Source organism: Hemicordylus capensis, chromosome 4 (assembly GCF_027244095.1).
Source record: "Hemicordylus capensis ecotype Gifberg chromosome 4, rHemCap1.1.pri, whole genome shotgun sequence".
NCBI lineage: Eukaryota > Metazoa > Chordata > Lepidosauria > Squamata > Cordylidae > Hemicordylus > Hemicordylus capensis.
In genome coordinates, this window is record NC_069660.1 from 320,447,372 (window position 1) to 320,473,796 (window position 26,425).

The 26,425-nt window shown below is 60.2% G+C and overlaps 1 protein-coding gene across 4 annotated transcripts; it reads right to left on the minus strand.

Annotated features, from left to right (window-relative positions):
- DGAT1 (diacylglycerol O-acyltransferase 1) lies at nt 1-26,425 on the minus strand. 4 transcript variants are annotated; one of them, XM_053249728.1, is made up of 17 exons: nt 25,972-26,425; nt 16,534-16,621; nt 13,103-13,143; nt 11,228-11,313; nt 10,731-10,783; nt 10,353-10,458; nt 8,575-8,685; nt 7,827-7,901; nt 7,469-7,572; nt 6,828-6,866; nt 5,903-5,944; nt 5,376-5,420; nt 4,868-4,980; nt 3,558-3,623; nt 2,294-2,381; nt 1,466-1,528; nt 1-1,239 (listed from the first exon to the last, which is right to left on the minus strand). In XM_053249728.1, exons 1-17 carry the CDS (start codon nt 26,316-26,318, stop codon nt 1,093-1,095), a joined length of 1,614 nt encoding a protein of 537 aa, XP_053105703.1. In that variant the 5' UTR covers nt 26,319-26,425; the 3' UTR covers nt 1-1,092. The 4 variants fall into 4 exon arrangements, with proteins under 4 accessions (XP_053105703.1, XP_053105702.1, XP_053105706.1 ...); XM_053249727.1 differs by having other exon boundaries at nt 7,469-7,593; XM_053249731.1 differs by lacking the exon at nt 6,828-6,866.

The window sequence follows — 26,425 nt, forward strand, 5'->3', positions numbered from 1 at the left end:
TTTGGAAAATATGCTTTATTCACTTTGTACGGAGCAGATCAGTCTGCATACTCTAAAAAGTTGCTCAGTGACAAAACATGGGAGGACCACACACAGCCAAGACAATTGCTGCCACCAAGAACAGAGCACTACAGAACTGCTGCAGCAGCAGCAACTGCCCCCCACCCCCAGCCCCACACACTGGACTGCTGGAGCTCAGCTCTCACGGCGCAAGGACGGATCAAAGTGGGTGGAGACAGTGCAGAGGATGGAGGCAGCTCTAGAAGGAACTAGGACGGAGTCGGAGACCAGGCCTGCCAGGACAGAGCCTTGCTCACCAGTGCCACCATCAAGGCAGTACCATGACTGGCCGCAAGAAGCCCACGGGCCAATATTACACATTCCCATAAGGCCTTGGGGCCAAGGCCAAGGCAGGGGAGAAAAGATGCCCCTTGAGATTCAGGGAGAGCTGCCAGCAACCACAAACCAGGACGAGGAGACCGAGTGCCCATCAGCCTTTGCCGGGACTGCAGAGACCCACAGGGAGGAGAGTCCTCTAAAGTGTCTTGTGGGCAGCACCAAGAGGCTGGAGCTGCCTTTGCCTACACGGGCCCCAGATAAAGCTCACATTCCCTCTCTTTCCAAGGAAAGAGGCACCCACCCACCCCCGTGCTCAGCCAAGGTCCAATCCTATTTCTGCTGGGCAGGTTCAAGGAGGCAGGACACCCCTTCACACCAGCCCCAGACGGGGGGGGGGAAGAGAACCTGGAAGGTGCCAGCCCAGGAACCACCCCCAAATGTCCACAGCCAGAATCCCCGGGCACTTGGGCTCACTGGAGGTTATTGCATTGATCAAGCTTTCGAACTCAAGAAGTAGCTGGCAGGCAGCCACCGACACACGTTTACAGAGATCACACAAGGCAGTTTCCCAGAACAGATGGTGGCGGCGGCGGCAGCAGCAGCAGCGTCTCTGCCTATGCTGGTGCTAAGATGGGTAGTGGGGCTCCCAAACAGCAGCAGGGAGATGGGGTGGTTCAGCTCCCGCCGGGAACCCCTGCTGATCAGTGGGGGGAGGGGAGAGGCAGGCAGCGGCACCACCACCACGGTCCTGGGTCACTGGCTCCCTTCATAGTTGAGGATGTAGTAGTCGTGGACATACATGAGGACAGCGATGGGCTGCCCAATGATCAAGGAGATCCACACAGCAGCATTCCCGTAGTTGCCTCGGAGAAACCGGCCCACAAACCAGGCCAGAGGGATCTGTGGGGACGAGACCAATGCAAGTTCAGCCAGGAATCTGGAGGCAGCAGGCGCAGAGGACTGAGCCTCACCCAAGTTAACGCTAGCCAGGAAGCAGAGGAGGAGTCTCCCCTCGGCTGGGCATGGAGACCCAGAAAGGAATGCCCGCTGTGGCCCCACTGGCTGGGCGCCAGGCCCAAGGCTGGCTCCCAAGGGCCTCTTGGCCTCCCCACCCAGGAGTTCTTACCTGAGCCATCATCCCCATAAAGGCCCAGAGCCGGAACATCTTCAAGGGCACACTCACCAGGTACTGGAGAAACACAGAGCAGAGTCAGAGGGGGGAGATGACACCAGAACAGCCCCCTTGCTTGGCAGGTGAAGGGCAAGCCAAGAGCCTCCAGTCTGGTCACTGCAGCGGGAGCCTCAGAAGGCAAAGGGCTGGCCTCAACCGGGCTCTCAGAAGGACCACCACACCCTCCGCAGGGGACAGAGAGCTTGGCCAGCAGCTAGTTTCCCTCCTCGGCTCATGCCAGAAGATGGCATCACCGGCCCTTCTCCTGGCTCCCGAAAGAGGCTCCTCCAGCATCGCTGGACAGCAGCTGCTTGTCCAACTCCAGGTTAAGCCCAAGACTTGGGAGGAGCCAAGCCCCAGCCCTCCCCCTCCCCTCGATCCCAGTTTGAGGGTAGGGATGAGGGAGAGCCCGTCTTCTGGCCCTTTCCTTGTCGCTCTCCTCCAAACTGGCCAAGGAGACCCCGGAGTGCTCCAGGCCGACCCTTCTTGCCCCTGCAGATCCAGCTCCTCTTTAGCAGGCCAGTGTTGGGGTGGGGCTGGAGCCCCCCCCCCGTCACCAAATCTGGTGTTGGGTGCTGCTGCTGCTTCTCGCTTTGGAGGTCCCCCCCCCGCCCCCAGTTCAAGGAAAATCACTCTCACAGACCCTCCAAGCCAAGCCCCTTCTGACCCCCACCCCCACCCAGAAACTGCTTTAGATTCAGAGTATGCTGTGGGGAGCAGGGGCTGGTTTGGAGACCTCTGAACCCTGCTTGTGCCCCACTTGTACAGCTGGGGGAGGCTCACCTCGTGGAAGAAGGCGGAAGCCAAGAACACAGCAGTCTGGGCCGTCCATTTCCCAACACCCCTCTTGATCATGGGCTTGTAGAAGTGCCTGAACACACAGGAGGAGGAGGAGGAGGAAAGGAGATGTTGCCGGGTTCCCTCCAGGAACCAGGACGCGACGACAGACAGCTGGATTAGTGGGCCGAGGCCTCGCCCCTTGAGCCACTGGATACTGGCCGGCTTCTGCTTATGAAGGCCAGTCTTCTAGCCCAGGGAGTCTCAGTGTTGGACTTCAACTCCCATAATCCCCAGCCCCAGTGGTCTTTGGTTGGGGGTTATGGGAGTTGAAGTCCAATAACATCTGGGGACCCAACATTGAGAGTCAGGCACAGAAGCAGTGGGTACCAGAATCTGCTCAGGAAGCCAGCCAGAGGAGTAGCACTAGAAGAAGCCCGGATCTGTTCAAGGGTGCTGCAAGTGCCACTGGCATAGGAGGGTCTTTGGTGTGTGTGTGGGGGGGGGTCCTCATGCTACTGATCCCAAAAAGGTCCCAGGTTTGATCTCTGGCACTGCCGGCTGGGAAGCCCAGGAGAACCAGGGCCACGTCAGTCCACTGAGCAAGATGGCCCAACTCTAGAGAAGGCAGCTGCATTTTAGCCATGAAGCCTGCTTCCCAGGCAGCCCGAGAGCCAACAGGTCTTGTGGCAGCAAGCATGAATTGCCCCCTTTGCTAAGCAGGAGCAGCCCTGGTTTGCATTTGAATGGGAGACTATGTGTGAGCACTGCAAGATATTCCCCTCAGGGGAGAGGGCTGGGAAGAGCATCTGCAGGCTTGAGTGTTGAAGGTTCCAAGTCCCCTCCCTGGCAGCATCTCCGACACAGAGCTGAGAGAGACTCTTACCTGAAACCTTGGGGAAGCCGCTGCCAGTCTATGTAGGCAATACTGAGCTAGATGGACCAAGGGCCTGACTCGGTATAGGGCAGCTTCCTATGCTCTTGCAGGTTTCTGCAGAGGCATCCATCTGACTGTGGCTGAGGTGTGGGGCAAGAGGGGCCTCCTCCTCCTCGGCAGCCCAGAACAAGCTGCCTCCAGAGAAGAGGAGGAGCAGGGGAGATGTGGGGAACGACGGGAAGGACCTTCTCCTCCCCCAGACTACCAGGGTCTTTTTATAGCATTGGGAGCACAGCCCACCCCCACCCCCACCCCCTTGGACTGGGGCATTGCTCTGGCCAAGCCGGCCCTCGCCACCAAGCAGAGCCTCCGGGCCCCACACGGGACACGCACCTCAGGCACCATTTGTGGACGGGAATATTCCAGTTCTGCCAGAAGTAGGTCACAGACTCCGAGTTCCTGAGGGAGGAGGAGGAGGAGGAGGGCCAGTGTCAGCAGGAAGAAGCTGCTGCTGCAGGCCTCGGCTGGGCTGGTGCTAGCCTGCCCCCCACCCCACTCTGCCCCACTAGACGTGTACAGGACTCAAATGGACTTCCTTTGCCTTTGGTGGGGAGGACAAGACAAACACCCCCCCCACCGCCACCACCCAGGGATGGGAAGGGTGCAGGTCCGACCCCTCGAGAACCTCCCCCAGGAAGCTCGATCTTTTACCTGCACCTGCACCTGCCCCTACGCTAGGCACACCGTTGGAAAGTGTCGACTCAAATGTGCGGCAGCTGTGAAAAGGGCACATCCATGCTAGGAATCAGCAGGAAGGGGGCTGGAGATAAAACGCCTAATATTATCATGCCCTTGTACAAAACTATGGTGCGGCCACACCTGGAGTACTGCGTACAATTCTGGTCACCATATCTTAAAAAGGACATTGTAGAACTGGAAGAGGTGCAGAAGAAGGCAAGCAAGATGATCAGGGGCCTAGAGCACCTTCCTGATGAGGCTAGGCTACAACACCTGGGGCTATTTAGTTTAGAAAAAATGCGAGTGTGGGGAGACATGAGAGAGGTCTATAAAATCATGCATGGTATGGAGGAAGTGGAGAGAGAGAGAAATTCTTCTCCCTCTCCCATAACGCTAGAACCAGGGGTCACTCCATGAAATTGATTGCCAGGAAATTTAGCACCAACAAATGGAAGTACTTTTTCACACAACACATAATCCACTTGTGGAACTCTCTGCCACAGGATGTAGTGACAGCCAACAGCCTGGATGGCTTTAAGAAGGGCTTGGATAACCTCATGGAGGAGAGGTCTATCAATGGCAACTAGTTGGAGGGCTGTGGGCCACCTCCAGCCTCAAAGACAGGATGCCTCTGAGTACCAGTTGCAGGGGAGTAACGGCAGAAGAGAGGGCATGCCTTCCACTCCTGCCCGTGGGCTTCCCAACGGCATCTGGTGGGCCACTGTACAATACAGGATGCTGGACCAGATGGGCCTCCTTGGTCCTGATCCAGCAGGGCTGTTCCTATGTTCAACGCCCACGTCCCCCCAAAGAGGCTGGGGCAGCCTGCTTAGTGTGGCCGGGAATCCATTCCAGCCCCCGCCCCCATCTTTGGCACTGCAGCTCTCCCCATCCTGCACAGTTCACTCAGAGTGCCAGAGATTAAGGCTCTTTGAGGGGCCCCCCTTGTGAGTCTCCCCACTCACCACCAGTCCCTGTAGAACTCGCGGTCTCCAAACTGCATGACCTCAGCAATGACATTCAGGCTGGAGTGGAAGAACCAGTAGAAGAAGATGAGCCAGATCAGGTGGTTGGGGACCTGGGCGGGGGGGTCACAAGGCAGAAGTCAAGGTGAGCATGCCCGCTGGCAGGGAAAGCGCACGCATGGCGGGACTAGATCCTGGGATTTAACCGGTGTCCAGCCAGGACACAAGACCTCCATGCCCTGGAGCAGCCTGGCTTCAAGGACGAGATCCGAGGGAACGCAATGGGGGGGCCACCACTACCCTGCCTCTGACCCAGGCTCTCTTCCCCAGGGAGTCCGTCTCTCTCCAGGAGCCACCTGGCAGGCTGAACTCTAGTCCGGAGAGTGCCAGGGCTGCAGCTTAGGAGCTGCCTTGCGGGGTCAGACCCAAGGGCTGAGTGGCCCCAGCCACGTCCCCAGCACCAGCTTCCCCCGTCCTGGAAAGCAGGACCAGCTTGCCCAGTACTTACAGCCAGCTTCAGGAGGCGCTCAATGATCCTAGAATAGTCCATGTCCTGCAAGCAAAGAGAGTTCAGCCCCCGGGCGGCGGCTGCTGGGCAAGGGGGCTCCTTCCACGCAGGGCCCGGGTCCTCCCCACCCCCCCAGCTGCTTCCAGGTCAACAGGCAGACAGGCTTAAGAGGGCCCCCCCATCAAGAACCTGGCCAGATCCTGCAGCTCCGCTTCCTTGGGAAGGGGTGGCCCTTCCTACCACCCAGAGCTCTTGGAGGGGGGCAGTTCTAGCCCCTACATGCTTCATTCACAGCCCCACACTGTCTGTAGGTGGGGAGCCCCCCACAGACCGGCCAAGGGCAGTCAAGAGCAGCCGACAGTGGTGGGGCTCTCCACAGCAGCACGACTGTGCCCCCCCCCACATGCCAGCCGTCTCCAGGTTGTCTTCCACCCCACACAATCCGGGGGTCCCTTACGAGGTGCCCTGGGAGCCTCAACAAGGAATTCCTCTCTCCTGGGGAAGGGAGCACCAAGCTCACCACTTACCCGGAAAGGCTTCATGGAGTTCTGGATTGTGGGCACCATCCACTGGAAGACACACAGAGAGACAGTGAGAGGGGAGTCCGATGTCTGGGAAGACCCCAGAGGCCGCCTGGCCCAACTTCAGAGGCCCCGGGAGGGGTTCTCGGGCCACAACTCCCGTGCACTGCCCCCCATCTGCCACTGTGACTCGAGGGGGGAGTCTGCCCAGGGGCACAGAAATGCCCCCACACCTGCTGGCCTTGGACTGAGGAGCAGTTTGAGCGGCAGGGGGACCCTCCCCACCTGACCCCCAGAAAAGGCCCTTGGCTAAGTAACTCAACACCCCCCCCCCCACACACACACCCAAGCTCTGAGGAGCCAGCCCCCTGGCGAAGTCCCAGCCGGCGCCTGCAAGCTCTGCATGGGGGTGAGCAGCTCCACTCCCCTGGCCAGGTCGAGAGCCTTTGCCCATCTGGAAGTTTTAAGAACCGCCCTTGACTTCCACCCCCACTTTAGCGAAGGGGTTATCCCAGAGTCGTGTGAGGCCCTCTGGCCACTGGGGGCCTCCTCCCCTCCCCTCCCCTCCCGCACTGCCCCGAGACAGAAAAGGAGTGTCAGGTGCAGACCCAATTCCAGCAGAGAAGAAGGAAGCCATCTCTCTCCCCCACTGACCCCCACCCTTGGTGCTCCCGCCAGCCATGGGGGGGGGGGCGGCAGCAGCCACCTGGGCCCTGCAGCATCCCTCCCTCTGCACTGGGCCCTCCCGAGAAGGGTGCTGGGGCACAGCTCGTGCCGCGGGGGACGCTCTGCCTCACTGCCACTGAGGGCAGCCGAGGCCACGAGCGCCAACCCTGCGCATGCCTCTGGCCCACTGGCCACGGAAAGGGCAGCCGGCCTGTGGCTTCCCTCTGCCCTCGCGGCTGCCTCTCCCACTCCCTGCCCCACTCACCTGCTGGATCAGGCCCACCAGCAGCTGGAGAAAGAAGAGCTGGAGAGGAAAGGCAAGAGCCTGTGAGCTGCTGCAGCCGCCGCCCCCAGAGGAGCACCCCGGACCTGCCCTGGCACCCCATGCCCACCCCCACCCTCCCCAGAGCCAAGGTCCCCAAGCACACACATCCCGATTGGGCAGCAGAGTGGCTCAGCCTCCCCGGCCTGCAGGTCCGTCTAGCCCCCTCCCTAGGGGCAGGGCAGCCAAGAAGAGGGACAGCCACAGAAGAAGCTGGGCCAGCTGCAGTGATCTGGCCGGAGGCCCGCAGCAGCCCCAGCTTTCAGCTAAGCAGCAGTCAAGTGCCTAGTCCTCTGGAGGAGCAACTTCAGAAGGTGTAATGGAAGGAGCCCCCATGGTACTTCCACCTTTCCCCAATAACTGAAGGGCATGGGAAAGGAGCCTGTCGGGAAGGAGCCTCCTCAGAAGCCTCCTAGTGGAAGGGGAGGTTCTACCCTAACTGGGGGGGGGGAGCCTTACCTCTGCGCCCCGCCCCGCCCACTTCCCACTGAACAAGCAGCAAGCAGGCTTTGTCTAGAGAGCCCCCCACCCACCCTCCAGAGGCCAGAGGGAGCAGCCGCCACCACCTCCAGGGGAAGCCTCACCATCTCAAAGAGCCTGCGCAGCAGGAAGCGCTTGCGGATGCGCGGGGAACGCGGGAAGTTCAGCTCGTAGCACAAGGTTGGGGCAAAGAGGAAGTAGTACAGAGCTGCAACGGGAGGGAGACACGCTGGAACAGGAGTGGAGAGGAGGACTGATCTCTACCCGGCCCCCCAGGAAAGGGAGGGTGGCTCCCTTGGAGCCTCAAGGCAGGAGCCCCGGTCTCCCAGCAGGACGCCAGGAGGGTCAGGCACGCCCTGGCTCACCCCAGCCTGAGGGTTTGGCCAAGAGCAGGACAAGAAGCCAAACCTCCTGCCCCACCTCCCCCCACCACCACCACCCACCAATCGCCAACTTCATTACCTCTGCAGGTCAGATTTGCTGGATACGCCACTCCGGTGGGGGCCACCTCCCCATTGGCTCTTTGTGACCCAGAAGCTGGAAAAGAACAGAGATGACCTTGGCGGCTCACTTGCTTCGGGGACCCGCAAAGGAGCCAACCCAAGCCAGTGCGCCCTCTTGGTTGCTGACCCCACAGCTGGAGTCAGTCAGGAGAAAGAGAGAGTGGGGAGAGCGGCCAGGGTGGCAGGAAGCAGACACAGCCCCCGCCTGGACCCCCCCTGGCCGCCCAGCTCGTCAGAAGGAAGGCTCAAGTGGGGCTGCTCTGAGGAGCAATGCCACCCAGCCCCCCCCCGCCACCTGCTGGATCAAGCAAGCTGGTCCTTCTGTGTCTGCAAGTGCAAAAACGTGGATCTGAACGAGCCCAGCCATTTGCAAGACACCCTTCTGTTTGCAAGGGGTGGGTGAGCTGTCAACACCAGGCTGGGGGGCAGATCCCTCTTGCCTGACCCAAATCCTGGGTCCTCTTAAAGCCACACGAGGAAGCAAGGGAGATCCCTCCCAAGATGCTCATCAAGGCCTTCCGACGGACTCACTTGGGGTCTGGGGTCTCAGCGGCACAAGCACCTTAGCCCTCCATGTTCACAGCCCCCCCCCCCACACACACACTCTAAGCGTACTTGCCCCCACCCTCCTTGCCAGTGGGTCTCGCTTGGCCCCAGGCTGGCGCTCCCCCTCCCCCGCTTGCCCCCACCCAGCAGGCCTTGCTCACCCACACGTGCCCGGGGGGGCTTCCTCTCCCGGCACCACCTGTTGACGTCCCTGAAGGAGAAGAGCTTGAGGAAGAGGACGGTGTGCACGGCCAGAGCAAACACAGCCCCAACTGTGGAGGGAGAGGAAAGGGGTGGTGAGAGACCCCGGCGTGCAGCTTCCTCCTGGGCTGGAGAAGCCCCATCTCTTGCACCATCTTGGAAGCCCGTGCAGATGCAGACACCGCCATCCTCCGGGAGAAAGCGGGAGAGGGATGCCTCACGGAAGCCCTCTGCGCTGCAAGTCCCTTTCTGTGGGGCACCTGCCGTCTGGAGGTCTGTCGCTCAGCCAGAGAGCACAAGCTCTGCATGGAGAAGGGGCAGCCCTTTGGGTGGACGAGACGGCCCGAGGGATGGGCACGAGCCTGTCTGGAAGCCCTTTTAAGGGCCTCCGAACCGGTTCAAAGCAGGGGGGGTGTCACACTTAACCCTCCCTCCACGCCTGCACCTGGTACCTCCGGGCAAGGAGGGCACAGGACGGCAGGGAGATACGCTGCTGCCCCAAAGGAGGCTTAAAAACGGAGTGCTGGGGGAGGGGGGAAGCGGAGTGAGGAGTCAGTGCACCGACGCCCCTGCCTGGCTCCGTGCACATCCCTAGATGGCCCATCACGGCCACACCAAGACAGCGACACAGTGCAAGAAATATTTATGGGCTGCTTTTCAACAGAAGTTCCCCGAGCGGTTTACCCAGACATCCATCCATCGACAGGATGGCTCTTTGCTCAGTCAGCAGGGGACAGGGCTGCCTCTGCCGGCAAGAGCGTGGGGAGGAGGGTCACTCCCGCCTGGGAACTCAGGGCCTTCCCCAGGAGCCTTGGGAACTGGATGTGCTCCTTGACCGGCTGGGCTCCAGCCACCTCCAGCCCAGCTGAGCTGAAGAGCCAGGCTCAGAAAACCCAAAGCCAAGCGGCCTCCCGACCGTCTGCCCAGCCTTGGGCCCAGCAGAGCCAGAGACCCCCAAGGACCTGGGAACGGGGCCCCGGCCTCTGCTTGGCATGCAGGGGGTCTCCAGCTCAACCCCCAAGAAGAGCATCCCCTGGCCGGGCTGGGAAAGACACTTCGGGGCCTGGAGGGGGGCCAACCATCAGGCTCGGCCAGGGCTGCTCAACTTCAGCCTTCCAGCTGCTCTGGGACTACAGTGTCCATCATGCCCAGCCACAGCAACCAGCAGTCAGGGACGACAGGAGTTGTTGCAGGGCTGGGCCAGCCTTGGTCGTTCTCAGCGGCAACCGCTCAGTGGCCAAGGCACGGCTCTCTTCCTTCACCACCACCACCCACCACCACCACTGGGCCAGGGGAAGAGCGGTAGCACAAGCCCGGCATGGACCAGCCCAGGCCAGCCCAGGGTCTTCTGGGCAAAGACTGGCCCAAGCAGGCAGCCCTTGGCCGAGGGCAGAGTCAGGAGGACTGAAGCAGCTGGAACCAACGGCGGCCCTAATGTGGCCAGGATGCTCTCCCCATAGCCAACACTGGGGGAAGGTTTGCAGGGGGGCGGGGGGGCGGTGAAGAGGAACGACGGCCAACTCCACATCGCCCTTGTAGTGAGGCCCTCGGGGGCCAAGGCCAGGTGCCCCATTGCTTACTGTTTCATCCAGGGCACCTCCCACCCCACTCATCCGAAGGGCAGGCTCCCCACGACAAGCACCCCCTTGCCACAGGAGAGGCCGCCCCTCGGAGCAAGCCGACAGGGCTGTGCCAGGTATCTCAGCTGCGTAGGGAAGAGCCCCCCACCCGCACCCACCTGGCGTGATGGAGGTGACGGCCAGCACCACGAGCGCAGGGAAGCACAAGATGGTCAGGAGGTTGAGGGTGTGGAGGACGGTCCCGCTCCGCTCCGACAGGGAGCCCTGCAGGGAGCAGAGGGGGGAGCCCAACGTCACTGCTGGGCCCTCCTCCCCCCGCCCACCATGATTACCCCTGCAGTACATGCACACACACCCGGTGTGTGTGTGTGGGGGGGGCACCTGTCCCAGGCAGCTCCTGCCTCTTTGGTTAGGAAGAGACCAAGGCGGGTGTTGTTAACAGAAGGCAGGCGAGGGACCCCCGGTCTCTCCCAGCGAGAGCACCCCCAGCCCAGCCCCCCCCCGCCCCCCCCCCCGCTGCCCCTAGGCCCACTTACCACTGCCAGCCTCTTTTCTATTTGCAGAGCTGCCAGGGCAAAGACGTTGGCCACTGGAGGGAGAGAGGGGGCGGAGAACAGGCCCATGAGCCACCCGTTGGGTGCTGCAGGCAGGAAGCCCAGACCCCACCCCACCCCAAGCCCTGCAGGTCATGGCCCCTCCGCTCCAGGCGGGATCACTTTCTGAGCCGCAAAGGATGCCGAGGATTTTTAAAAGCCTCGTCTGTCAGGAGATGAGTGGGGACCGGACCCCCGGCCCTCCTCCGTTCAGAGGCAGGACAGCTGCAGAGCCACAGATGCTCCCGCCCATCTCCCCCCACCCACCCACCCAGCGCCCCTTCCCTGGTCTCCTGGCCAGCAGAAGCCAGCCTGTGCTGGGGACCAGCCCACAGCCCAAGGGCAAGAACCCACCCAGACTTCTTCAGGCACCAGGGGCCTTGCAGCAGCCCCTCCGCCCCACCCCCAGGAATGGAAGAGGCCCCAGACACCCAACTCACCTAGAACAAGGCACAGGGCGGGCCAGCTGTAGGGGTCCTTCAGGAACAGGGAGATGACCTGGATGGGGTCCACCAGGATGCCGTACCTGAGGGGAGGGGAGGCGAGGGGGAGCGCCGTTGTTGTTGTCCAGAGGCCTGCTGGGCACCCTGCTGCTCTCCCCTCCTCCCAGCCCCACAAGGGCCTGCCTGGACCATGGAGCAGACCCGCCTTTGGCAGGAGCGTCCAGAAGGTGGCACTGTTCACCAGGCTCCTGCAGCTACAGCAGCAGACTTGGCAGGCAAGAGTTAAGGCCATTTGCAGGAAAGAACCCCAGAAGGTGGCAGCGGCAGTAGCATGCCTCCCCATCCAACAGGAGAAGGTGCTCTGAAAGGGGCTGGGAAGAGGAGAGCGGCTCGGCCTTCCCAAGCACCAAGCCAAGGGGCCAGCGAGAGGGGAAGACAGCACCACACCTGGGCACCCGGATGGACGACTCCAGGGCTGCCCCTCCTGCTGCTCAGCCCCACCAAGTCCAGAGGAATTCATCATCGGGGGCGGGGGGGAGAGTGTGCATATGTGCTTTGGTTAAACTGAGCATTAGGAGTTCTGCTTTCTAATCTCCCACATTCTATATCCCACCAAGGCAGGTGGAAACTGGTGGGACTTTAAGACCAAAGTACTTTCAAACGCAGTTCACCGTGATGCAGAGACTACAAAGCATGCCGATGGCTGCAGCGATGGGTCAGCAGGTCATCCTCTGCTAACTGAGCCAAGAGGCACCTTGTTAAAGTGGCGATTCTCCTTACTGAGCAAGGGGGGGAGCAACTGGCCCTATCCACCCCCAGCACAGCATCCCTCCAGTGGGCCCTTTGGAGACAGGGAGCCATCTTATTTTATTTAGATCGATGTAAACCACTTCGGGAACTTTTGTTGAAACGTGGTATATAAATAGGCGTCGTATTTGCAGTCTGCTTGCCCTGGAACTCTGCATGTTTCAAAACAGGAACACTTGAGTTTTGTATTTAAAACCCCCCAAGCCATTCTTCCCTCCCCATTATGGTGTTTTAAGATAGGTTTTACACTGCCCAGATGCAGTCAGTCAAATCCCCCTCCCCCAGTCTCTCCTCAAGGGTTTTTAAAGATCTGATCACTCTACAGATCCAAGAATCCGTAGGAATCCGAGAGGAGAGCTGCTCTGGTGGTAGCAAGCATGAGCTGTCCCCTCTGCTAAGCAGGGTCTGCCTGGGTTCGCATTTGGAAGGGAGACTAGAAGTGTGAGCACTTTAAGAGACTCCCCTTAGTGGAAGAACATCTGCATGTTTGCCTGCAGAAGGAGGTCGCAGGTTCCCTCCCTGGCAGCACCTCCAGGTAGGGCTGGGGGAGACTCCTGCCTGCCTGCCTGCCACCTTGGAGAGCTTCTGCCTGCCAGACCAACCAAAAGGTCTGACTCATAAGGCAGCAGTTTCCGACGCAACTTAAGTGAACTGCAGTGCCCCTTTAGGACACCGGATGGCAGCACCCACCCTTCAGAGTGGCCAAGGATGCTCTCTGGCCTCCTGCTGTTCCACACGCCCCCAAGGAGGGCCAGAGCAGCATCGCCCATCAGCGGGCCCCACAGCTCACTCCACGCGAGCAGTACCTGGATTCTCACCTGGTTATATAGCCTATCTGTGTACAACCCAAACTCACGTCTGTTGGCCCCAGGTTTCGCCCACTCCCCCACAGCCAGCCTAAAGGGACTCCCCACTTGGCAGGTGAGGCTCCAGGTACGGCCCTCCTGCTTGGAGGGAGAGCCAAGGGGCAGCCCGAGGCCTCTGCCCAGAAGGATTGCGCCACTGCCACAGCTCCCAATGCCGCTGCCCCACACCCCGCCCCCAGCAGAGGGGTCCGGCACTCACTTGATGAGGTTTTCCAGGAAGAGGCGGGCATTGCTCAGGACCTGAAAGCAGAGAGGGAGAAAGTGAGGGGAGGCAAGGCACAGCACCCACGGCTGGCTCTGACCCACTGCTTTCTGCCACCCCCACACCCCACAGCCATGCATCCCAGCAGGGCGTGCAGCGGAAGGACGGTGCAACACGGCCAGGCCTTCAGCCTGGGGTGCTGGAGCGGCAGTTGTTGCGGCTGGGTGGCTTCGGGAGCAGGTTTTAGCTTTGCGAAGACGAATGGTAAGAGACAGCCTAGTAACGGCGGCAGAGTGGAAACGCAAAGAGAAAGAGCAGCCAGCTCTTCCGGCCCGTGTGCCATTCACGGCCACCAGGTGCCCCTCCATGATCCCGCTCCGGACATTTCTGCTGCCCCCCCTGAGAGATCTGCTTCCACATATCCCCAGGCAGCCTGGTTTCAGCACAGGTGCAGCCAGCTCTTAGCCCACGAGCTCTGCCCTGGGGCAGAACTGGGCACCTCTGCGAGATCACGATCAGGCACCACTCCAGATGGCACCTTCTGCTGACTGAAGGACAGAATTTTGATTACTCCTGCTATGTTTTTATAGGAGAGGAACTCAGGGGCACATATTCAGCCCCCTTCTTTTAATCCCAACACCCCTGCAAGGTAGGCTAGGCTGAGCATGTGCGACAGGCCCAAGGTAAATCAGCAAACTGCATGCACAGATCGGAAACTGGGTCTCCTCCCTGCTCCTAGTCCAGCACTCTGACCATTACACCACACTGCCTCAGGATCAGACACTGAATCCAACCCCTTGCCAGAGATGGCAGCAGATGCTGCTGCTGCAGTTTCAGTAGTCAAGTGGGGGGAGGCCCCGCAAACAACATCTGGGGACAAAGCTGGGAGCCTCTGCCCCAGGGGGCCAAGCACCAACCCCAGACCCGGCCATCTTGCCCCACTGCCAGGAGGTTTGGGGCAGGCAGCTGTGCAAGTCAGAGAAGCGGCCCACTGCGGGCTAAGCAAAAGCTGTTGCAGACATTTTTCTCACTGGGGAGTTTTGAGTATTTTAAAGTAAAACATGGGGGAGGGGGTTGTGGAACAATCCTGCTTAGGACTGAGCCCCCACTGCTGCTGCTGCCGCCGCCAGCGGGCACCCCGAGCCGTCCTGTGCACGGCCAGGCCCTGCGGGGGGAGGCCTCTGCTGAGCAGCTGCGAGCCGAGGCAGCCTCCGAGACGGGTGGGAGGGGAGTTGTGCAACCGGGAAGGCTCCCTCCCCCACCCCCACCTGCCACTTCCCCAATCGAGAGCTTGCCGAGAAGTCCGGGCAAAGGTTGCTGGGGCCAAGGGGGAGAGCTCTGCTAGACCGGCCCACCCCGCCTGGCTTCAGCTCTTCCTGCTCACAGCCTGCCTGTCTAGGCGCCAAGGGGTGGGGGGACCCCAGACTGCCCTCCCCAGGGCTTCTCCAGCCCAAGCCTGGCACACTGGGGGCTGCCTGGAAGGCTCACAGGGAGGACGGGGAAGGGGAGGAGGGCAGCCCCCTGGCAAGGAGGGAGCAGCAGGGCTTGCTGAGGGCACGCTCAGGCTGGAGTCCAAGGAGCAGGGCCTGCAGAGGGGGGCCCCAGAGCCCCAGGTAGCTTGAAGCAGATGTTGCTGGGAGACGAGTTCGGGAAGTGACCACCTCCTCCCCTCCCCTGGCTGAGTGTGTGTGTGTGAGAGTGTGAGAGTGTGAGTGAGTGTGTGTAGGGGGGGTATTCTTCACACTGGCCTCTGCTGGTAGTTCAGAACTCGCTCTGCCTCCTGCTGCAGACCCCCAGGAGTCCGGCAAGATGCCTGCAGGGCAGGAAGGCGGCAGGCACCCCACCCCAGAGCAGCATCAACACCAGCTCCTCCAGCCAGGAAAAGCCACCGCTCCATGGGGCCTGCAGCCTGGCCTCAGCTTACAGCCACTGGGAGGCCCGAGTGCAATGGAGCAATGCCCCCACCGCCCCCGCCGGGGTTCTTGGATGCTGCCTACCCAAGGCAGGGTTTCGTCCCTACAGCGGCTTATGGTAAACTGAATCCCACCAGAAAGGCCTATTTATAAGCCAGCAGCGTCAGCATTCCTGGTTTTGTCCTGAAAAGGTGACCGTTTAGGAGCAAACCCCCAGCTCTTCCTCCTGCCTGCCCCCTCTGCACGGGGGCGCCTGGACGAGAAGAGGCCGCAGGACCCCCGGCTGAAGCCCAGCGCTTGCCAGGGGAGCGGCCCTTGGCCGGCACCAACTCTGCTCCCAGAGGGTGTCTGCTGGGCTGCCCCAGGCAGGGAAACTTGGCCTGCTGGCCCCCGCAAGCAGAGCCTCACCAGCAGAGGCTCCAGAGAAACCGGGCTCCATCCCACCCAGCTCCGCCTCCCAAGACGCCAGGAGCTGCAACGCATCCTGGGAGAGGAAGGAAGCCAGGCCGCCCTTGCCCACGTGCTGCCTACTCGGGGCAACCGGTGCCACCACCACCACCACACTGCAGCTGCAGGCACACTGCGGGACCCTGGAAGCCGCTCCAGCCCCCAGAGACAGGCTCCCTCACCAGGGGGTCGTCACAAGGAGGCTGCCCAAGCTCAGCCCGCCTGGCCCCTCCAATGGATTTGGGCCACAAAGGGCCAGCTGAGCCTGTCTCAGAGGTCACATCAGCCCCTGCTGGGCAGCCAGAACCCAGGCGGGAGAATGCAGCTTCCTGCTGAGAAGAATATTCGGAGGGGGGGGTTCGGGGAGGAAGCGCTCCAGTCTGAGCAAATCTCCCCCCCTTCTGCTTCAAGCCATCCCACACCTTGCACAAGGCTATTTTCCATATGCACCCCTATCGTGCAAGCGGCTGGATCAGACCAGAGGCCCCTCTGGGAGCTCACAAGCAGGGCTCAAAAGCCAAGGCGTGTCCCTGATGGTCCCTGGCCTCCAGCACACAGAGGTCTACGGCCTCTATCCAGGCAGACCCCAGTCCGCTCCCAGCACCAGCTTCTGCTCTCCTCCACCCACTCAATTCGCTTTTAAGCAGCCACCAGTCTGGTGGGAGTGAATCCCTATCCCCCCTCCCCGAACAGTCCATATTACCACCTCCCTCTCCGTTCTTCAGTATCCAAAGCTCAACAGTTTCCAGCCCAAATAAGCAGCTACACACACACAGAGTTTGTGCCCAAAGCCAGAGCTCTGCAGAGGCTTCGGGCACCAGCCCCCGTGCCCCCCACACTGCCACCCAGCAGCAGGCACTGAACTGGCACTCCTTGGTCAGAGGCCAGACAGCCAGGCGAGGGAGAGGACGACCGCCTCTCTGTGCTGTCCAGAGGGGCCCAGGCTTCCACGGAGAGCGTCTGGCTGGCTCCTGGGCAACTCCTGGGCCACTTGGAGAGAGGCTCGAGGGGCTCACCCGATCTGGGTCTCGGCAGAGAAGAGCCCGAGGGGCTGCTCTGGCTACTCACCAGCATGACCACGCACCAGTTCAAGATGCCCCGGTAGTTGCTGTAGCCGCTGGCCGAGCTGAGCAGGGAGTCCTGGAGTCTGTGGCACCTGGGAAGGAGGGAGGGAGGGAGGCCCGAGAGGTGAGAGAGAGAGAGAGAGGCCGGGGCGGGGAGAAGCTGCTGCAGGCAGAAGGGAGGGCGCCCCGGAAGCAGGGAGGAGCGAGGCCGGCACGGGACGTGGGGCAACGCGTGGCCAGACACTGCCCAAACGGCGGGAGGGGTGCCGCTTTCCGATGGGCTCCGAGTGGTCATACTGCCCCAAGAGGCTCAAACCGCCCTGAGCCATTTTTGGAAGAGCGGCATAGAGATCGAATAAATAAATAAATAAATAAATATCTTTTTGTGTATATTCAAGAGTGCCGAAGGGCCCAGGAAGCAACAGGTTCTCCTCCGAAGGACGGAGGGGCCCTGCTGCACGGCCTTGCTGCCCTCTGAGGGAGGGGATTCATTCCAGTTCAAACAAGCTCCCCAGTCCTGAAGGAGGCCCATCCCCCCAGGACACTAGCCCTCGCCCGTCTTAATGCCCTTCCATCTGCTGTTATGGAGGGAAGATTGAGAGGTACCCCTTTCTCTGCTCGACTTTGCCCTTGCGGGTCTGGTCAAGTGGAGACAAGTGCGCAGGCCATTTTATACTGTCATTTCTACAGGGACGCCCGCTTAAGACTAGTGTCCCCTTTGCTGCAACGTTTCCCTGGGCATTCGGATGACTTCTATTTGAAGTATTTACTGTCCAGTCTTGATGACAACCTAATTAGCACAATGGCAAGGTACTGCTATATTATTTGCAACATCCACTTAGGTTTTCAATAGTGTTCTGCTTTCTTCTTTCCGTGATTCTTGTTTTATGACTGTAATGGAGGGTGCTCTGCTCTCTTTGGCTTTCGGTAAGTTCACCACAACTGTCCTAATTTTAACCTGTCAGTATTGCATTGATTGTTTTATTATGCTGAGTTTTGTGTAAGTATGTTTTACTAAATATTGGTCTATGACCGCAATAAAGGATGACTGACTGACTCACACTAGCCCTTTCTGAAGGAGGCCACATGAAGAGCAAGAACAGCGGCCCACCAAGCCTGTGGGAAAGGGCCTGGCCAGGGCTGCCAGCCAAAGGACAGGCTGCTCTTGGGCCCCGATCCCTCCCTTCTCTCCGCAGGCAGGGGCCCTCTTTCGTCCCCCACAGGTCCACCAAGACCCCCCCCCCCAACTGCTCAGCTACTAGGTAGCCATGCACAGCCTGTGCTTTGTGGCTGAAACCCACCCCTGGCCCCATTTCGCTATGGCTCCGTGAACAGCCCTACTCTTCTGCCTCTACATGAGTACAGCCCTGCTGGATCAGGCCCAAGGAGGCCCATCTAGTCCAGCATCCCGTTTCGAACAGTGGCCCACCAGATGCCGCTGGAAGCCACAGGCAGCAGTTCAAAGGGGCAGGCCCTCCCTCCTGCTGTGACTCCCCTGCAAATGGGACTCAGAGGCACCCTGCCTTGGAGACTGGAGGTGGCCCACCGCCGGCCAACTAGTAGCCGTTGATAGAGCTCTCCTAAATGAAGTGATCCAAACCCCTCTTCAAGCCTTCCACAGCATTTCTAGCAGCATCTCCCAGATGAGAGTCCTCTCTTTCTCTGGGGGATTGCTGCTGCGTCTGCTGGCTGGATCTCAACCAAAGCCGCCCCCAGCATGTGTACCAGGGGCAGACATGAGAGCCTCCAGCAGCAGTGGCAGGACACGCCGGCTCCAGGCTGGGCCCCTCGGAAGTGGCCCACGTCCCCACAGCTCCCTGCTGGCCTGCCCTCCTCACACCCCTGGGCTGGGGCAGGATCCTCAGCGGCCAGATGGGCAGCCTCAGACACAGCCTTGTTCGAACCACAAGCAGCCAGGAGCCCCCTGCCCAAGGAGCTGGTTGCAGATTAGGAGGGCAGACAAGGCACCTCCCAGCACTTTCCTGGCCCCCTCTGGAACTAAGGGAAGCCATGGCTGCCCGGGTCCATCACACAGACCTCAAGACACCATGCTGGGAACTGGAAGGCCCCACTCTGAATGCACGTGGTGTGCGCACACTGCCTTGATACTACTGCCGCCCAGAACAAACCTAGTTCCGCACACAGATGACAAAGATGAGAGAGGACACACGGCCAGGCTCTCGTGGCCAAGGTAGTTTCCTCGTGGTGGGCTGCCAATGTGCCATCGACCCAGACTTCTGCAAGCCTCCAGACGCAACTCCTTCCCTCTGCCGTGGCACATGGAAGCGCTTCCCACCTTCCTTCTCTGGGCGCTTCTCTCCTCCATAGGTATTCAAGGGGTTTCTCTCCCAGACTACAGGAAGGCCCTCCTTGATCCCAGGAATTAAAGGGCACGTGAGTGTCGGGTTGCTTCGGCATCAAGCACAGCATCTGAAGCTGCCGGGAGAATCCTCTTATCTCCACCTCTTGGCTGACCGGAGGACCACTCATCCCGCCAGGGTGCCACGTGCCAGGGGCCAATCGGGGAGGAAGAGCCAAGCCTGCCCTTCCTGCCTCAGCTGCCCCAGGCCGGGCTCAAACTCCCCAAGCCTCATGGCCATTTAGTTCCATTTGGGCAATACCTGCCCAGTCACGACTCATCTCACTTCCCGCCCATCTCGCAGCGACAACAATGGGTGGGGCTGTGGAGGAATGAGGGGGTGAGGGTGAAATCGTCACGCCTGGGGAGGCATCTGTGGGGTCCAGTGTGCTCCGCTGGATGAGGCAGGAGATGCCCCACACTGCCCCTACTCAGCAGCACAGCACTCCAAACGTCCATCTCTGGGCGGTTTACAGCATAAAGCAAGTTATCAGGGCAAAGATAAAAGCCTCACCACAATTCAGAACCACAGTCAAGGAGCTGCTCCTTCCTGCTCGCGGAATGTCCTGGAAACTGGACCGGGGCGCAGAAGACGCCACTTCAGACAGGCTGCCAAGATGACCCCTAGGCTGGATTTGGACCTCGCCCAACTGCTGCCGCTCGTTTCCCAAGGAGGCAGAGGAGGCGCTGGCTGGCTTTTGCTGCTCAGATCGCACCTGCCCCCAAGCCCCCTCCTCTAGGCAGCCCAGGACACCCCCTCTCCCCACGCAGGATAGGGCCTTCTGGAAGCAGCCATCCAAGGGCAGGATGTGCCCAACGAGTGCTGGAAGGAAGGCCTAGGGGGGGCATGGCCTAGGGATGCTCCCCACTTACCAGTTTGCGGGGAATGGGCACCAAGTGGGACCAGAGTGTCTGTCCACTCCGAGTAAGGGCTGGCATTACCCTCACTCCCGCTGAGCTTTGCAACATCACATATTGCTTACTTACTCCCCGACTGGCCGGGAAACATCTCAGGAATAAGCTTTTTTAATCAACACAGAAAATGGAGCAGTACTGCTGATGGGGGGGTGGAGTGTGGAATGGAGGCAGCAAACAACTCAGGATAAATGTAAACAGGAGAAGCAAACGTTCCCCCCACCACCACCCATATATAAAATTATACATTATTAGAATATATTACACAACACTTATCTGTATCCTTTATCTGTCATGTCTGGAGGCATCCACACCACTGCCATTGGGGTCCCAATCCTGGGCTCCCCAGATGCTCTTGCACTACAGCACCCCATCGTCTTTTGTGAAAGAGGATGATGAGAGTTGTAGTTGAACATCCAAGCTGATAATCCCTGCTCGAAGTAGGCCCACACACAGCCCTTCTCAAGCAACAAGCCAGCAAGCTCTGGGCAGAACTGAGCCACATGAAAAGGGGCTCCCTTCTTCCTCTCCCAGACAAACCAGGCTCTCAAACCCAGCTCCTGCCAAGACTTCACACAAGGAGACAAAGGGACTCCGAAGCCAGACAAGCAGAGCTGGTGAGCAGGCTGGCTGGCTCAAGAGAGGGAACACCCCTTCTGTGTGCAGAGTGGGCGCCGCCCGCTGGGACTCCTCGCCAGCATGGACAAGCGTTTACCCAGACCCTCCGACAGTGAAGCAACCAGACACGGCAGCGGGCTTACCCCCAAGGTCGGGGCCAGGGGGCAGGACTGTGGGAGAGGTCAGCTGCCGTGCCTACACCGCCTTACGGGGGTCACATCCCAAGCACAGGATCTCAGCCTTGGGAGGCCACTGCCCTCTGCAGGATGGAGAATGCCTCTCCCTCTGCACTCCCTTATGCCATGGCTGAGAAGCCACGTGGCATTGCACAGGATGCCCACTGGAGGTCTTTGGGCACTCAAGGAGGCAGCCAGGTCTGCTCTCATCCACTGCCCAAGCCAGCCCAAGGCCACCTTTAGTTACCAGTCACCCCGGAAGCCCATCGTTTGCCCCACGGATGGAGCCCAAGGCAGCGTACTGGGGCAGCCCAGACCTACTCAGCCTCAGCAACGTTGCTGTGTCACGTGCCTCGAGACAGCAGCCCTGGGGCCAGGTGGAGGGCGCAGGTAGGCAGCCCACAGCCTTCATGCAGAGCCTGCAGTGGGATGCCTCCCTTCTGAAACCGGTTTGCACGATCGAGCACAAGGAGGCTGCCTGCCTAAGTTCAGCAATGCACACCAAGGCCCATAGCTGTAGTCGTGTTATATAAGGCTGTTAACTGGAGGTCCACACATCAGCTCCATTCTCATTACCAGCCCCAGAAATAAGCCCCGAGGCCATGTTGAGCACCTGGGTCCTCCACAGCCTCCAGCTCACCCCTTTCACAAGGCTCCAGAAGAGCCCTCCCCCCCCCCCGCAGTGGCTTGACTCTGGTCACCACATCTAAAAAAAGGACATTGTCGAAATGGGAAAGGTGCAGAAGAGGGGAACCAAGATGATCAGGGGCCTAGAGCACCTTTCTTATGAGGCAAGACTACAACACCTGGGGCTTTCTAGGTTAGAAAAAAGCCGACTCTGGGGAGACATGAGAGAGGTCTATAAAATCACGCATGGTGTGGAGAAAGTGGAGAGAGAGAAATTCTTCTCCCTCTCCCATCACGCTAGAACCAGGGGTCATCCCATGAAATTGATTGCCAGGAAATTTAGCACCAACAAACGGAAGAACTTTTTCACACAACGCAGAATCAACTTGTGGAATTCTCTGCCACAAGATGTGGTGACAGCCAACAACCTGGATGGCTTTAAGAGGGGTTTGGATGACTTCATGGAGAAGTTTATCAACGGCTACTAGTTGGAGGGCTGTGGGCCACCTCCAGCCTCCAAGGCAGGATGCCTCTGAGTCCAAGTTGCAGGGGAGTAACAGCAGGAGGGAGGGCACACCCTCAACTCCTGTCTGTGGCTTCCAGCAGCATCTGGTGGGCCACTGTGCGAAACAGGATGCTGGCCTAGATGGGCCTCCTTGGTCCTGATCCGGCAGGGCTGTTCTTGTGTTCTTATGACTCTGGGGGCCTCCCAACTTGCACGGCTTTGCTCTCATCTGTTCAGAAGCCAGAAATGCTTCTTTCTTCTGGGCAGGGAATATGAGCAGTTCTTGCAGAGGAGTAGGAATGTGACAACCTGCTGAGAGAAGAGGAACCCTCCTCCAGGACGGGCCAGGAGATCACCTGGCACTCGCTGCAGAAATGGAGTTTCCTTGTTTTCTCTGGTATGAAGAGAGGATATACTCAAGGGAGCAAAGGTAACAACCTGTCCAGTCACCTGCAAGCCCTCAGGAAAACTGAACTAGGCTGACCCAGAAGACAAACAAATACAAAAAAAATACTGCAAGGCTGGTGCTGGGAGCGGGGGGAGGGGAGATGCTGGTAACAAGACACAGGAGTCTGTTTATATTAATTAATTATCAAATTGCCCCAACCTTCCATCTCTGGGGAGATTTACTACAACAAACGGATTAAAAAAAGACCTTAAAACAATTTAAAACCACAGCCAAATTAAAGAGATTGGGTGAAAAAAATTGTCTAGAGACCTTATAAAAGTTTTCAGAAATGAAGAAGCTCTTATTTCTGCAGGGAGCTCATTGCAGAGTTTCAGGGCAGCAACTAGGGATGTGCACGAAGTTGCTTCGGCACCAGCGGGGGGTAGTCGTTTTAGGGCAGGGGAGGGTGCACTCACTCCTCCCGCCACGTTTCCCCTGCCAGCATGCTGTTATTTCTAAGCCCCTCGGGGCGGTAGCGTTCCTCCCTGCCACCCTGTCGTCGTCATCGGCCGGAAGTAGCATGCGCACACCCGCCCACACGCGTGCTTGCTGCTTCCGGCCAACAACAACAGGACGGCAGGGAGGAACGCTGCCGCCCCGAGGGGCTTAGAAATAACGGAGCACCAGCGGGGAAAATGCGACAGGAGGGGTGAGTGCACCCTCCCCTGCCCTTAAAGGACTTCGGCACCCCACCGGTGCCGAAGCACTGAAACGTTTCGGAGGCCTCCGAAACATTTTGGGCAGAAGCCTAGCAGCAACCGAGACGGCCTGCCCCTGTGTAGCTAGGGACAATCGCTTCTTTTCCGCCCATATTGCTAGAGCATAGATCTTCAGATGTGCTCTATGTTGCAATCTGTCAGATTCAAGCCGAGTCTTTCTCCACTTGCATCCAATTGTCTACCTCACCAGCCCGCATAGTTCTTCTGTATACCAAAGGGACAATTTTGAAGCGGGTCGGAGAGGACACTTAGGTGCGATCATGTCTACTGCCCTGGTGAGCTTGCTGTGCCAGTTCTCCACCAGGGCATCAACAGGATCACCAGCATAACCAACACTAAATCCCTCCAAGGCTTCTGGGAATCTTGTTGGAGCCAATAACCTTCTCAGGCGGACCATCCTAATAGGCCCCTCACCCCTGTGAAGGTGGGGTGTGACTGTGAGTCCAACCTTAACCAGATGGTGGTCTGTCCACAACAATGGGGAAATCACAGGAGTCCCCACCCACAGAAAACCACCGTGATCAGAGTGAAAAACCAGATCAAGCATGCGACCAGTAACAAGAGTTGGAGAGCACATAGTTGTCATGGCCACTATGAACTCCTGAGCCACCCCAGACAGATTGGTCCTAAGGTGGATATTTATGCCCCCCAGCACCACAAGCCTGGGGGACTCCAACCCCGAGACCAAACCCGTCAGCTCAGTTAGGGACTCCATTGGGCAGCAGGGCAATTGATTCACCAACAGGAGTCCCAGTCTATCCCTGGTCCCCAAACTTAGGTACACACATTTAATACGGTCAGACTCCACAGGAATCCTGGTCAGGGAGATGTTATTCTTATAGATCACAGCCACTCCACCTTTTCAACAGGAGTACCTTGGAGGGAGAAGCTGGGACCAGACTGGGCCACGAACCTCCCCCAACCAAGTCTCTGCGAAGCATAACAGGTTGGCCCCTTCACACAGAACCAAGTCATTATCAATGGTTTCCGACTTATTCCGAATTATTATTCTGACTAACACGACCTGGCATTACGGAGGAGCAAGGTGCGGGTCTGTGGGAGGTTGGCACTGCTCCCCAAGGTCAGAGAGCTGGCACAACAGCCAGAAAGAGAAGCAGCTATTAGATTTCTGATTTCCCTTCCCCTGTAATGACCTGCTAACCTGTCAATGTTACTACTTCTGCTCTGCTTCCAAAATCCAGGTTTTGAGTTGCACATTTGGCACGAAATGAGAAGGGCAGGGCAAGGGATGGGGCTGGAGGCAGGCAATAAAGGAGGGTGGTGGTGGCAGTCGCAGCAGAAGGCCACAGGCAACAACATCCTAGCTAGCAGAACGCCCTTCCTGGCACTTTTGAAAAAACCCCTTTTTTTCCCCAAAAGGAAAAAATATTGGGGGGGGGTGTTTGTTTTTCCTGAAGGAACAGAGCAGATCAACCTACTCACAAAAGAAAGAAATGTGCCCTGCCCAACTGCAGGGAGCCTTTTGCTCTCATTTGCAAGGCCACCCTTTGTATATGGGGCTTGCATCACCGCTTGCATCACCCACCCCATGTCTCCTCTCCCTGCCATGACAAGCATTTCCTGCCCACTGGCAGTGGAGAGGGGAGCCCCAGGCCCAGGTGACAAACTGGGGTGAGCCCAGCACAGCTATGAGGACCACCTCCACCCCACCAGCTGCAAACTGAAGAGAGGGGCCCTGGAGCCTGTCCTTCTTGGCCCTCGGAGGGAGGGCTTCAGCCAGCCCACCCCAGAGGCAGCCCTAGTCTCTCGCTCTCTCTGGCTCCCAAGAGGAGAGCTGGGCCTGGGATGGGAAGGGACTCCAGAGGCAGGGCCCGCCAAGTGCTGGAACAAGCCCCCCCTCAGACCCCAGCTGCAAGGGGGCAGGAGGGAATGCGCCTGGCAGTCGCACGGGCTGCAGAGAGCTCCTGGCTCTCCAGCCTTGCTTCTGGAACTGTGGGAAGGAAGAGGCCAGGGCCAGCCAGCACTGCTAGCCCACAAGGCCCTGGGGGCTTCCTCCAGGGTGAGCAGGCACAGGAGTGCTCCCCTCGCTTGCCTGCCACGGGGCCCAGGAGGGAGCAGCAGGGGTCTGCCTGCCCCACCAGCCCCAAGGGCACGGATCCCTGCAGAAGACCCAGCAGCAGCCGCCCTTGCCATGCTGAGCAGCCGCCGCCAGGCTGTCAACCGGAGCCTCTCCTGTCGTGTCGGCAGCAGCAACAGCGTGAGGAGGCGAGCCCGGCTCTCTCTGCCAAGCTGGGCGTGCCGGCAGCAGCAGCGGCTTCCAGGTCTCCTCGGGGCTGCCTGCCAGGCTCCAGCAGGACACTCGCCAGGCCCACCCGCAGGGCCGCCTCCGCCCCCGCCGCCTGCTGCTGCTGCCCGGGCCAGCAAGAAGGAGCAGGAAGGAGCACGAGCGAGTCACCCAGAGGAGGCAGCAGCAGCAGCAGCAGCAGCAGCGGGGCCCCAGCAGAACAAACTGCAGGGCGCCGCTGCTGCTGCTGCTGCCGGCAAGGAGGAGGCGGCGGCCAGAGCCACGCCTCGCTCCTGCTGCTGCCTGGCGGAGACTTTGCCCCCAGCCAGGGTCGCCCTTTGAGACGCCGCCGCAGCGGAGGAACTTTTTTCACTGGGGGGAGGAGAAGCGCCAGGCCAGGGCTGCTGGCCCCCGGACGCCCCCTCCTCGCCCCCGCATCTCCAGGCGCGCATCTCCCGCTTCTTTGCCTCTCGGCTGCGTGCGGGGCGCACCGGCAGGGTCTGGAGGGAACAAGCCGCAGCAGCAGCCGCCCCGAAGGCCGCCCCGCGAGGGCCACCTGGACGAGGCTGGAGGGAGCACCCTCGCCCCCCCCACCGCCACCCCCGCCGCTCAGCTGGCCCGCAGCTGCCCTCACGACTCCCGGGGCGGGCGCAGCAGCAGCAGCAGCAGCATCCCTCGGGTGGGCCCTTACCCCGCCCGCCCCCCGCATTGCAAGGCGGAACCCTCGCTCGGAGCGGGGGAACGCAGCGCCGCCCCCAGCCCGCTTCCTCGAGGAGGGGGCGCCCCCAGGGCCGCGCTCGCCCACTCCCCAGAGAGAAGGACCCTCGTACCTGAAGTCGGCCGCGGTGGGGGCGCCGTCGGGGGGGTCCGCGCCATCCCCAGCGCCCCTGCTGGGGGCCCAGCCGGGGCCGCCGCTCTCCGCTGTTGCCGCCGCCGAGCAGGGCTCGCCTCCTGCGCGGGGCTGCTTCCGCCCCGTCCCAGAGGCAGAGGCTGGCCCCGCCGTCCTCCTCCGCTGCTGCGCGGACCCGCCGCCGCCGCCGCGCTCGCCCATGGCTTCGGCCACCGGAGCGTCCTCCGCCAGCAGCTCCTCCGCGCTCCTCCCCAGCGCCGCCGCCGCTACTGCCGCCGCCGCGGTTGCTAGCAGCACGCCGGGCCCCGCCCCCTCGGAAGTCTCCATAGCGAGCAAGGTCGCCTCGCGGGCACCGTCGCCTCCACCACGCGCGGCACCACGGGAGGTGTAGTTCCCTCCAGGCTGGAAGACTTCGAGCGGCAGAGGAAGCGGCG

Excerpts from the sequence above, each read along its gene's own strand:
- DGAT1 (XM_053249727.1), bottom strand. The coding sequence starts at position 26,318 with ATGGAGACTTCCGAGGGGGCGGGGCCCGGCGTGCTGCTAGCAACCGCG. Across the intron at positions 8,686-10,352 it reads CGTCACCTCCATCACGCCAG|TTGGGGCTGTGTTTGCTCTG; the intron begins GTGGGTGCGGGT and ends CTCCCTCCACAG. Across the intron at positions 4,981-5,375 it reads AGCGCCTCCTGAAGCTGGCT|GTCCCCAACCACCTGATCTG; the intron begins GTAAGTACTGGG and ends CCCCCCGCCCAG.